Source organism: Empidonax traillii, unplaced genomic scaffold (genome assembly GCF_003031625.1).
Source record: "Empidonax traillii isolate 1590-97213 ecotype Southwest subspecies unplaced genomic scaffold, ASM303162v1 scaffold1444:size425056, whole genome shotgun sequence".
Taxonomy (NCBI): Eukaryota; Metazoa; Chordata; class Aves; order Passeriformes; family Tyrannidae; genus Empidonax; species Empidonax traillii.
Window position 1 is genome coordinate 61175 of NW_020956637.1, and position 12086 is coordinate 73260.

The 12086-nt window shown below is 47.0% G+C and overlaps 2 protein-coding genes across 8 annotated transcripts in view; both read left to right on the forward strand.

Annotated features, from left to right (window-relative positions):
• PRDM10 (PR/SET domain 10) overlaps positions 1 to 9294 on the forward strand; it is a 39911-nt gene extending 30617 nt beyond the window's left edge. For all 7 annotated transcript variants that reach the window (XM_027907367.1, XM_027907371.1, XM_027907372.1 and 4 more), the window contains 10 exons: positions 108 to 263; positions 923 to 1102; positions 1971 to 2081; positions 3291 to 3491; positions 4238 to 4381; positions 5442 to 5612; positions 6516 to 6656; positions 7293 to 7461; positions 8039 to 8151; positions 8938 to 9294. In XM_027907367.1, coding sequence (XP_027763168.1) covers positions 108 to 263; positions 923 to 1102; positions 1971 to 2081; positions 3291 to 3491; positions 4238 to 4381; positions 5442 to 5612; positions 6516 to 6656; positions 7293 to 7461; positions 8039 to 8151; positions 8938 to 9171 — 1620 coding nt within the window. In that variant the 3' untranslated portion in view covers positions 9172 to 9294. The remainder of the gene's footprint in view (positions 1 to 107; positions 264 to 922; positions 1103 to 1970; positions 2082 to 3290; positions 3492 to 4237; positions 4382 to 5441; positions 5613 to 6515; positions 6657 to 7292; positions 7462 to 8038; positions 8152 to 8937) is intronic.
• Positions 8990 to 12086, forward strand: part of NFRKB (nuclear factor related to kappaB binding protein) — a 23589-nt gene continuing 20492 nt past the window's right edge. The window contains exon 1 of the mRNA XM_027907363.1: positions 8990 to 9009. The gene's annotated coding sequence lies outside the window, so the exon portion shown is untranslated. The remainder of the gene's footprint in view (positions 9010 to 12086) is intronic.

The following is a 12086-nucleotide window of genomic DNA, read 5'->3' on the forward strand; positions in this document are numbered from 1 at the left end:
TTCAAAACCTTTTTCCTGTCTTTCCTGTTGAAAAGAGTTTCCTGGACTGTTTTACCACTCACTCCTCCCTTGCATAAGCTCCGTTTTCGTGTGATCTGCCCTTCCAGGTCAAGAAGCACGTGCGCAGTTTCCACTCGGAGAAGATTTACCAGTGCACGGAGTGTGACAAGGCCTTCTGCCGGCCCGACAAGCTGCGGCTCCACATGCTGCGCCACTCGGACCGCAAGGACTTCCTGTGCTCCACCTGTGGCAAGCAGTTCAAGGTGAGCTGGCTCCTTGGCTGGACCATTCCTGATGCAACAAACAGCATTCCTCGCCCTCCTTCAAGCAGACAAGCTCACGTTCTCAAAGGTGGAAGCAAATATTATGTGTAAATGCGGTAGGCTTGCCTGCAAGTTGCATGTACTGCTTGGTGGTGTAGGTGAGCTACAACATCCGTTCCTAAGGGGCAAGACCACCCCAGCATCTTATCTCAAACAGATCTTATTTTCTAATAATTTAACAGCAAAGGAACTTTCTATCTGCTCATTAAGAACTGGATCATCATCCAGGTGCTTGGGTTGTATTGTTTATATCAGTTCAGTAAAGAAAGTTCTTGCTGATAGCAGTGAATTAATCGTATTCCTGACAGAGGTGCCTGTGTCCATGGCATCCATCCTGTCAGCATGTCATCCAGATGCCTTTCCAAATCCCACCACAACAGATGGAGCGGACTGTGAGCCAGGTAAACTGTGGTGGCAGCAGCCTGCTCATTGTCACTGAGTTTGTGATGGGACACGGAGGGACTGGACACTTTTGGGTGAAGAAACACATTTTTCTGAGAGGAGAAGCTGGAGAGAGATCCCTGAAAACTGACCATGACAGGTCGTAAGGCAGTCACTGGGGTGGTGCTGACATTTCTCTCCCCGATTCTGTTTCCCAGAGGAAGGACAAGCTGCGGGAGCACATGCAGAGGATGCACAACCCGGAGAGGGAGGCCAAGAAGGCCGATCGGATCAGCCGCTCGAAAACCTTCAAGCCCCGCATCGCGTCCACCGACTACGAGAGCTTCATGTTCAAGTGCCGCCTGTGCATGATGGGCTTCCGCCGCAGGGGCATGCTGGTGAGTGCCTGCCTGCCCCCACAGCCTGCAGCCTGATCAGTAGTGCAGGAGGGAAGATGAAATTCCAGTGGCTGGAATGCTGTTGATCATAGAAAGCTTTGGGCTGGAAGGGACCTTAAAGCTCACCTTGCTCCAACCCCGTGCCATGGGCAGGGACATCTTCCACTAGACCAGTTTGATCAGAGCCCTGTCCAGCCTGGTCTTTTCAGCCAGGGTGCTGTGAAACAGGGTGAATTTTAGAGCTGAGTTGAGGTGATACATCTTTTTTTAAACCTGTGTGTCTTATCTCTTCAGCAAATGTGTCTTTGCACATCTGACTGCCTGCCTTGTGTGTCTGGTTGTCACTCCTATATTTCAACACTAAGTAATGCTGACTGATGTGTAATGTATTTAACAGAACATGAGATGAAAATACTGCCTAGCTCAGCCTTACAGCTTCAGTTTTCTTACTCTCTTTCCTGTGTTTTCCTTCTTGAGGGCCTCTCCTGGCCATGCCCTGTCACTGCCTCTGGGTGAAGGCTGTTCTGCAGCAAGAGCTCTTGTTTGCAAAGCTTTCGTGGGGGCTGTGATCTGGGCAAAGGCCCTTTACACTACCTCACTGTCAGCTTCAGGACAGTTCTGGCCAGCTATTTTACCCCTTCCCATCTTATTTTGATTCGAGAAACTGTAAATGACATCCAGCAAGACCACGTTTACCTTCAGCAGCAACTGTGAGTGCACAATAGCCCTTGCAGCAGCAAATGGTTCTGGTGCTGCTGACTTGCATCCTTCACTTTTGGTTTGGCTGTTACCTGTGTCTAGGAGAAGCAGCAATTGTTTGGTTTCCAGCTGTAATATGTTCTTGTTCTCTGTGTTTCTTTTTCCTAAGGTGAATCATTTATCAAAGAGACATCCAGACATGAAAATAGAAGAGGTGCCAGAGCTCACGTTGCCCATCATCAAACCCAACAGAGATTACTTCTGTCAGTACTGTGATAAGGTGTGTGGGAAGTCACCCCTCAGAGGACAGCTCAGTCCCAGCCCTGTATGCAACCAATTTGTCTCTGTATAGAAATCTCTGGCAGGGTTTGTAGCTTTTTCTGAGGTGGTTGCCAGCAACATTCCTGCTGTACTGTCCAAAAAAAAAAACGAAGACAAAATGCACTTAGGCCAAGGCAGTGGAATGCTAATTGAAAACTGCAGTTATCCTTTTCTGCTGTCTTAGGCACTGGAAAACAAATACTGTGATCCAGCAAACAGTCACTGACTCTTAGTCCTGTGTCAGCCCAGGATTAAGTATCCTGTCTGTCTGTAATTCCTGAACACTAAGTTCTTTTGGTTTCTGTATCACTCCTAAAAGTCTCTAACCCCTTTTATTGTAAGCTGCTTATTTAGTCACATGCCAGTAATTCCAGTGTTCAGTGGAGCCTGAAGCTGTTTCTGCAGTGACTTTTGCGTTCCTGCTCTCATTCCCTGGCCTTTGCTTTTTGTGCATGGGGGCATCTATTTACTAGCAGTGTGTTCCTCTGAGATGCTTCCTTTCTTTTGTTTGAAGGGAGAGAAAATGGTTTTAAATAATATTACAGAATATTCACTTGTTCCTGTGCCTAAAAGGAATTAAAAAATATGTCAATCACAACTAAAACAATTTGATGCTTTGTGTGTGAGGAGAGTGGAGGCATCAATCCTCATGACAAATGAACATTGGGCAAATTACAGCTTTGGTCATCAGTTGGTTCTCTGACATTTGACCTTCAAGTACCAGGCAAAAAGGGTTTTCCTCTTGTCTCCTTGTCCTGCTTTGAGTCTGGTTGTGGCATACAGTATGTTCTCAAAAGGCTTCTGTGTGCTACACAAGAAGTTAGTTGTTTTTACAGATTAAGCCCTGGAAGGTTTATGCACGTTCATGCATTTTGTTGTAATTTTTGGGGGATTTAACTCAACACAGAGAATCACAGAATATGCTGATTTGGGAAGGATCCATTAGGATCATCAAGTCCAACTTCTGGCCCTGTGCAGGACACCCCGGCAATCCCACCACTGCCTGAGAGTGTTGTCCAAACACTCCTTGAACTCAGGCAGGCGTGGGGCCGTGACCACTGCCCTGCGCAGCAACACGCCCACCCTTCCAGATGGAGAGAACTGCTACCTGTGCTCTGTGCAGACATCAGCACTGCACCATTCTAACCCCAAAATCTTTCCCCTGCAGGTGTACAAGAGTGCCAGCAAACGCAAAGCACACATCCTGAAGAACCACCCCGGTGCTGAGCTGCCCCCCAGCATCCGCAAGCTGCGTCCTGCGGGCCCGGGAGAGCCGGATCCCATGCTGAGCACCCACACCCAGCTCACAGGCACCATTGCCACCCCCCCTGTGTGCTGCCCTCACTGCTCCAAGCAGTACAGCAGCAAGGTACGAGGTGTTTGGGCCCCCAAAAGGCACAGCCTGTCCCTGGTGATGTTCTTTCACCACCCTGTCACCTGTCACTCTTAGTCTGAGTCAGAGCGCTGGTTTCGTGCCGTGTGCTGACAGTGCAGGCACAGCCTCCTTGTTTTAGGGCTGAAAGGTTCCCTGAATAGAGGGCACAAGCTTGAAAGAAGGAATGGAAAAGTTACCGGAGCGTGATCACGAATGGAAAGGCTTGGAAAATGCTCACTGACGGTTACAAGGGAGAGGAGTGGGGAAACAAAACACAGGAAAGATGACCTTTGGAAAAAGTCCCCAAAATACTGGGCTGTGCTGGGGTAAAAATCTACTGAATGTGCCATTTGGGGCAATATTTCAATGTCAGGTAGCTCTAATCAGCAGCAGCTTTCTGATCCTTGTTTCTTGACCAGAGCATCCCATAGTGTGAATCGTGATGCTGCCTCACTGAGGGAAATCTAAAAGCTGCAGTTGGCTGGAGTGATGGATTCCACAGAATCCCAAAATATGCTGAGTTGGAAGGGCACCACAAGGATCCTCGAGTCCAACCCCTGGCCCTGCACAGGCCCATCCCCAAGAGTGCCCCAGAGGATCATCCAAACCCTCCTGCAGCTCTGGCAGCCTTGAGGCTGTGCCCAGTGCCCTGGGGAGCCTGTTCAGTGCCAACCACCCTCATTTCCCATGGCCCCAAGCAGTGTCCCTGCCCATCCTTCTGACACTGTGTGTTTCTGCAGACAAAGATGGTACAACACATCCGTAAGAAGCACCCCGAGTTCGCTCAGCTCCCGAACGCCATCCACGCCCCGCTGGCCACGGCCGTCATCAGCTCCACCCCCGCTGTGCTGGCCACTGACAGCAGCACTGGAGAGACTGTGGTGGTAAGGGCTGCAGCCAGGGGAGGGGAACAGCCACAGCACAGCCCTCTGGGATTGGTGATCTCAGTTTGCTTGGCAGACGTCGTTTTAAAGGCTGCGTAAGGACGTGATTTGAGGTCACGTCTGGTTTTGAGTCTGGTTTAGTTTTGCTCTGCCAGGAACTGTGTATTTCTTGCTGGAGCTCTTGAGGGTTTGCCTTTTTTCCCCAAGTCCATTCCCTTCTTTCATTCAGACCTACTGATTCCACATAATATATTCACACATGCCTAGTGAACTCAGGAACACACATCTCACGGATTTTCACTGGGACAGCTCCCCTGAGGTGCTTGCAGTTCTTGGGATCGTGAGAACATGTTTTAACGGTGACTGGGAACTGGATCCAACTGTGTTCAGGGACACTGTAGTCCTTTGGACAGTGCAGCACTGACTGATATGAATCTCCAGTGGCTGATCTCCACTGTTAATACATCAGCTGCCACAGAAGTGAAAGCTGAGATAGAAAATCTGACATGAATCCTTCAGTGGTGCTGGGATGCTGCATAGTTGTAGAAATCCTATTGATCACAGTTTAAAACTATTTGAAGACTAAGTGGATAAAAGACTGTTTTGCTTGAAAAATGAGAGGTTCAACTGGGATGCTGTTGGCTTCATAAACCCCACTAATTAGATATTAAATGGCTTTACTTACTTTAGAAACATCTACAGTTGTCAAGGAAAGTATCACTGGAGGAGGAAAGGTGGAATATGACCATGAAGCACTTTTTGACTTGGAAATGAAGTCAGCTTCTTACAAATGCAGGACTTTTGTTGCCTAATAGAATATTGTTAAGTCAGAAGGTTAAAATAATTATTTTTATTATGGTATGGTAGGTTACCCCTTAATGGTCCTCTAGTGGATGATCCCTGGTGATTACTTATGACCCCAACCTCTGCACACATTAAGCTCTTGTAAATAAATGACCAGGCCCAAGGTGGGTGCAGATTCAGTGTGAGGAAAGAACTGCAGCCCTGCAAAAGTGTGTCAATAGATGGTCTGCATCTCTCTCTCTCTCTCCCTGCTCAGACAACAGATTTGCTGACCCAGGCCATGACAGAGATATCCCAGACCCTCACCACGGACTACCGGACTCCCCAGGGGGATTTCCAGCGCATCCAGTACATCCCTGTGTCCCAGTCCACAACTGGCCTGCAGCAGCCTCAGCACATACAGCTGCAGGTTGTCCAAGTGGCCCAGGTGAGTGACCTGCTGGGGGTCTTGCTGTGCCTTTGCCCCCTTCCACCCCAAGCCTGTGCATTCTGGGGGCTGTCGCACTCAGAAGTTTGTTAAGGAGTAGTTGCAAAAGGTGGTGCAGGCAGACCACTTCTTACAGATAAATCAATTGATAATTCATAGGGTTCCCTTCATAAGCATTGTGTACTGGGCATAAACAGTCCTGCCAGCCTTGGTCAGCTTGCTGGAGACATACCAACACAGTCCAGACTTCATTCTCCCCATCTGGGCACCCTCGCTCGAGTCTGCTCCAGGAATGTTTTCCAGCAACTGGAAAAGTGGGTCAGTGGGTGACCTGTTTTCTGCAGTTCAAGACTAATTTGTACTTCCTTGCTCTCAGTGAGCTGGAGCCAAAATTTGGGAGTACAGAGAGTGCTTGCTTGTTCCCTTCGTGTCATCTATTAGAATATTCATTCCCTGGTGCTCAACAGCCTCCTAAAAATAAAACCAGAGTGTAACTGGAGTAACTGAGCAAGATATCTCAGGCAGCTGTAAGGAATCACTGTAGCCTTCAAGTCTGTTATCTACTGGGTAAAGCTGAAACTACCCTGTCTTTGGATTTGAATCTGAAATTTTGTGTTCTCTCTGGCCCCTCATTACAAATCAGGTTATGAATTGGGTTAATAGAGGCCTAAATAATGGCCCCAGTTAATAGTGACTGTGGCTGTTGTAACCATACAAGAGCATGGGTACTGATTCCTGCAGTATTACTAATATTACCAAGACCTTAATTTTATCAAGACCTGAGACTTGGCAGTTAAGTTACTGCAATTGGTATCATTAGCAGGTGTTGTTCAGAAAATCCATTCAAAGCCTCTGGTCCCTTGTCTTGATGCAGAGCTCTGCTTATCTTCTTTTTTCCCCCAGGCTACCTCACCTCACCAGTCCCAGCACTCCACGGTGGACGTTGGGCAGCTCCACGACCCCCAGACGTACACCCAACATGCCATCCAGGTGCAGCACATCCAGGTCACAGAGCCATCCCCAGCAGCTCAGACATCACCACAGGTACTGCCCTCTTCTCTTGCAGGGAATCTTTTTCCCTACCAGTCTGTTCAGCTGACATATTGCACGTGCTGAGGCAGGAGATAGTCTTTTCTGTGTCATTTTAAAGGACAACACATGAAATGACTCTCACATGAACATCTCTGAGATCATCAAATAGTTCCCAGGTGTCCCAGGGTGTATGGGGGTGTTTTGTTGTGGTTTTGTTTGGGGTGTTTGCTGTGTGGGTTTTTTGGTGGGGTTTTTTCCACTCTTAAGTTAGAGATAGATAGCTGGGAACAGAAAAATTTGCAGCTTAAATGGAGTTTGTTGGTTAAAAGATGTAGATGGAAACTGGCATTCCTCAAATGTTTGAAATGCAGCTGTTTGTGCTCTTGGGTAGAATTTAACCTCTGATCCCCATTCTCTGCCACAGACTCACTTTGGCAAACAGCATCTCTGTTTTCCTGGTCTGTGCTTACTGGCTGTAAACTGAAGCAAGTCAGAGGAGAAGGAGGAGAGCTTTGCATTTCTTGTGTTCTGTGTGCTCTGGAACCCACCCTGTGTTTTCCCTTCATAAGAAGGATGTGTTTGTAAGAGCACAGAGCTGTGCAATCCTTACCACACCAAGAACACTTCCACCTTTTTTTTTTCCTCTAGGTTGGAGGTCAGCCTTTGAGCCCCTCCTCGCAACAACCCCAGCAGGAACTCAGCCCCTCACAGATGCAGACTGCGACGTCGACACCAAACCAGGGCCTGCAGCAGCAGCAGGGCTCCTCAGTCCAGCACACCTATCTCCCCAGCAATTGGAACTCCTTCAGGAGCTACTGTGAGTGTCACAGCACTCTCACTATTGCCTGGCCAGTGGGTGTGACTCACACGTGCCCCAGCTACCAAACAGGATTGTGTTTTCAGAGCTCATTAAGCTTCGTGGTTAATATTCGTAGAGATCAGGAAGATAAGCTTTCAGACAAATGCAGATGGTTGTTGTAGCTCTTCTGCTGTAGGTCCATTCTGATTCCATGTGTGGTTTGGGCAGGCACACTGGGCTCCTTTATTCCAAAGAACTTGCACTCAGCAAGAATCCATGTACTGGACATCAGCAATGGGTGCTTGAAAGAACTGTACAGAAGAGGAGGGTGACAGGAGACAATTTTTTATGTCCATGCAGCTCTGGCTGGTAATTCTATGATGATTTGGGTCAGAACAGGGTGTGTTGTCTCTGCAGGAGTTGCCTGGCATAATTCTGTTGAGGCCTGTGGAGTCTGACAGGGCTTTACAGCACCTGAATTTCTGTTCAACACCCACTGTTTCAGACTTTAAATCTTACTGATGTAAGACATGATCTTTCAAAGTTGTCTTTGGGTTTGATTCAAAGTCTTGATTCTCCAATTTTTGTGTTTTAGCATCAGAGATTCAGATGATGACCATCCCTCAAGGGCAGTATGTGATCACAGAGACTGCTGTGGGTACCCCGGTCACCACTGTCAACACAGGGCAAGTGAAAGCAGTTACTCAGGTAAGGAAAACAATCGTGGCTGTTTCTTCATCCAGAATAATATATCAGACGTAAAGTCTTCAGCTTGAAGGTTAAAGCAATGCCAAATTGATGGCTGGGGCACAGAGAAAATCATAGTGTGGTACCTAAAGAGGTCCAGACTGCACAGTACCGTCTGCGTGTAGCTATTTACAAAGCCCACACTGTCTGGCCCTGGTGTGTATGACTCCTTCCAGCTTAAAGTGTTCTTTTAATCACATTTGCAGGACAAAAGTATTATTTAGTGGCGCTGCTTAGTCTTAAAAATATTTATGATTAAGCTGTATGTATTGAACCAAATTTCAGAGCAGCTTCTGGGAACATTTTGATAGCTTGTTTTTATCTGTAAGGTTATTAAAAATAAGAGGAGTTTCTTGTAAGCAATCCAAGCTTACCTTGTAAGCAGTCCAGCACGAGGAGGCAGGCAGGCCATTGACTGGGTTGGTACTGGACACTGGGAGTGCAGTTTCTGCTAGAACACATGGAATATAGAATAAACCTTGCAGAATACTTGTATTCAAAATTGTTACTTTAATCTGTAGTGGTGGGGTAATCGTGTAATGAGTTTAACAATTCATAAATTATCCAAATGCCAAGTCCAATGTCCTTCAAATCAAAAGACAAGCATTATGTTGCTCTCAAATAGTTAAATGAAAGAGTTTGATTTCGCAGTTCCTTGTTGATCCCAAAATACCTCCCAGCAGACCATTAGAGCAGAGAAGTCACAGACAATGCAATGATCAATAACCCTTTCTGTGCCCCCTGCAGACTCACTACGTGATCTCGGAGGGTCAGCCCGACCTGGACAAGCAAACATCCTCTCTGCCCAGCGAGGTGCAGGTGGGTGTTTCCCAGCCCCCGGCGCCCCCAGAGCCCCTGGAGTCCCAGCCCAGCAGCCAACAGCAAACCACCCAGTACATCATCACCACCACCACCAACGGCAGCGGGGGCAGCGAGGTACACATCACCAAACCCAGGACCTTCTCAGCAGAGCACGAGTGAAGCCCCACGGGGTCATCTGCTTGTCTTGTCACCTCCCCGACAGCCCAGATGTGGGGGTGCCCTGGGGGCTCCGTGTGTTTTGATCTCTGTTCACTTACCTTCAGCTAAAATCTTGGAGCTCTTGTTAATGCTTTAAGAGGGTTTAAGTCCCCAGTGGCCATGAAGTACACTCAGAGTCCTTCTGGGATGCTTTTATGCAGCTTTTAACAAAAAGGACAAGAGAAGTGAAACCTCTGTTTGCCCTGGGTTTTATTTTTGGCATGTCTGCTGACCCTTACTTTTCCTTTTTGGAAGTGTCTCCAGCAAACAACTTCTGATTTCAGTTGTATGGGAAAGGCTTGCCTAGCTGAAGGTGTCCTGGCAGATGGTTGTATGTAATATTTTTAACGGGAGCCTTTCACCAGGAGGACATCATGTAAATTTGCCAGAGTGTGGCAGAACTGCTTCCTGGGGCTTTGTTTCAACAGCCAAGGTGGAAGGGAAATGTCCCAGCTCAACATGAGCAGACTGCCTGGAGAAAGGAGCAGCAGCAGCCAAGCAGTGGCTCCTTGTGTCCCTGTGTGGGGATGGATCAAACAGTGAAGCTGTGAAGATGTGCCGAAGCAGTCCATTAAATTATCCTTTTCCCAGCCCTCCAGAACTGTTTACATGCTGTTTGCCCTGCCCTGTGTGAAAAGGGGAGTCTTAAACCCGTGTTGTTGGACAAAGGGATTGAAATCACAGTAGCACCCGAGGGTAGTGTGGAGCCACTGGTGTCTCTTCTCCCTGCAGGGAAGGTTGCTGTTTTGCCTGTAAACAAAAAAAAGGCTCAGCTTAACCTGCACCTTTGACCTAAGATAGCTGTGCCAGGAGAAAATGAGGGTACAGGAGCACTGCTCTGAAGGGACTGGGTCCTTATCTCTGTTGCCACTTCAAAGTGAACATGTTTCTCCCCTTCAAGACTGGATGGAGAGTTGGTTACTCTGATTTTTATTTTTTTTTTTTCCAAATAACCTTGTTAACAATGCACTGTAATTCCTTTGGACAGTTCCATAAAAAGACCAGCCCTGGACTCAGGAAACGCACCAGAAACATGCTTGTGGACCACTATTTATGGGACACAGAAAGCCATCTGTGAGGGTTGCCTGCTTTGGTGGACCTGGTCCTTGTACAGAATTCATATTGCATTTAGGGACCAGGAGAAAGGGAAAGAGAAGGTTTATCTTTTAAGGCAGTATAATATTTTTTTTCCTTACATACTTCTTCCCAGGTCTTGTTGGTTGGTTGTTTGACACATTCTGGTAGTTGCAAGAATATGTCTAGATCTCCACTGACTCCTGAGAGGATACACCACGTATGTCTGAACCTCCATTTTCTGCTGGAAAACTCATCCCAGAATGTCTGTGCATAACAGGATACATTTATTTATAAAACAATAACAAAGAAGGATGTTGTGTCTTAGAGGCCCTTAAGACAGAAGAACTTAGAGAGGTTTTTTGGGTTGTTTCCTCTTGTGCTGCACTGAGTGTGAATGCAGGGCTCTTTTGTGAGTATTCCCATGGATTTACGTGAGGATTACCCATGAGTAAGCACTACAGACTGTGGGATCAGGTTTTATGGAGTTAAAGCTCTTAGACACAGGAGACCTTCACACTCAGGCTGGACAAGAGGAGGTCTGGTTCCTTGTGGGCAAAGCCTTGCAGTGGGTGTTGCTTTGGTAGTTAACAGATCTGTCGATATGGCGTGGAAAGGGAGATGAGAGAAATCAGACGGCGAAGCCTGGCCAGCTCAGAACTGTTCTGAGGTAGCTTTAAAAAGAGAGACTTGCCAAAATGGGGATTAATTTATTCCTGGGATTTCACTTCTCTTGCTGTACCACCATCCTGGGGCATCAGTGAGCTGGGTAAATTTAAGGAGGGCCAGAGCTCCCATTTGGTGCAGTGATGAGTGACTTTAAATGTCATGGATTTGGGAGCCCATCGACTGTGGTAGCATGACCAGGTGACCACAATGCCTACTGATGAATCAGAATTTGTGTTGCTGAGGACTTTGGAATTACAGTGCCAGGCACTGCGATGACGTTGGCGTGGGAGAAGAAGAGGGAGATCTTGTCTTGGCTTTCTTCAGGCTGCTGCTTATTTAATAAAGAGCCAAAAATAGTATTAGTAGGAAAATAGCAGACTTGGAAATATCCAGGGTGATACTGCCCTACAGCAGCAGTTTTACAGTCTTAAATGTTTGACAGTAGATGAACATGAGACTTGTTCCCATTGAGGATGTTGCACATGTGGGGTTTAAAACTATTTTCCTCTATTCACCTTTGGTGGAACGGTTTATGAACGAGGACAGTTGTACCAGTTATTTAAAATGGAAAACTACAACACAGAACCATTTAAAAACTCAGATCTTTTGAAGTTTTTGAACTCAGATCTTCCTCATCAAATTTTTTACTCTGTCCTTCAGCAGCAGTAGCCAGGCCATCAGCCTGACATAACCGAAGTGATTCCAAGCGTCCCAAGTTAAACCAATGCCTTGTTATGGAAGCATCATCCCTGGAAATGGAAGTACCATGAGTTTTCCTTCCAAAGTAAGGAACTACAGTGATTGCACAGTTGGCAAAAAGAAGGAAAGGAAAAAAAAAAAAAAAGACAATGATTGCATGGATTTTTTTTTCCCATTTCTGCAGTGCAGAAGGTATAGGATGTATTATTATTATTATTATTATTGTTATTTTTAAACCACAGCAACCCAAAGATCTCTCCAGTCGTGTCCCATGGGAGCATAACTGTGGAGTCCTCTTGGTTGCCTGCAAGGTCCATGTTTTGCTGGGGGATTCAGGCTCCTCGGGGTCTAGTGCTGTCCCCTGGAGGTGTTTTTGGGTCAGATCCTGTATTTTCCTGGAGGAAAAAAGAAAACAGCCCCAACCCACATACCCT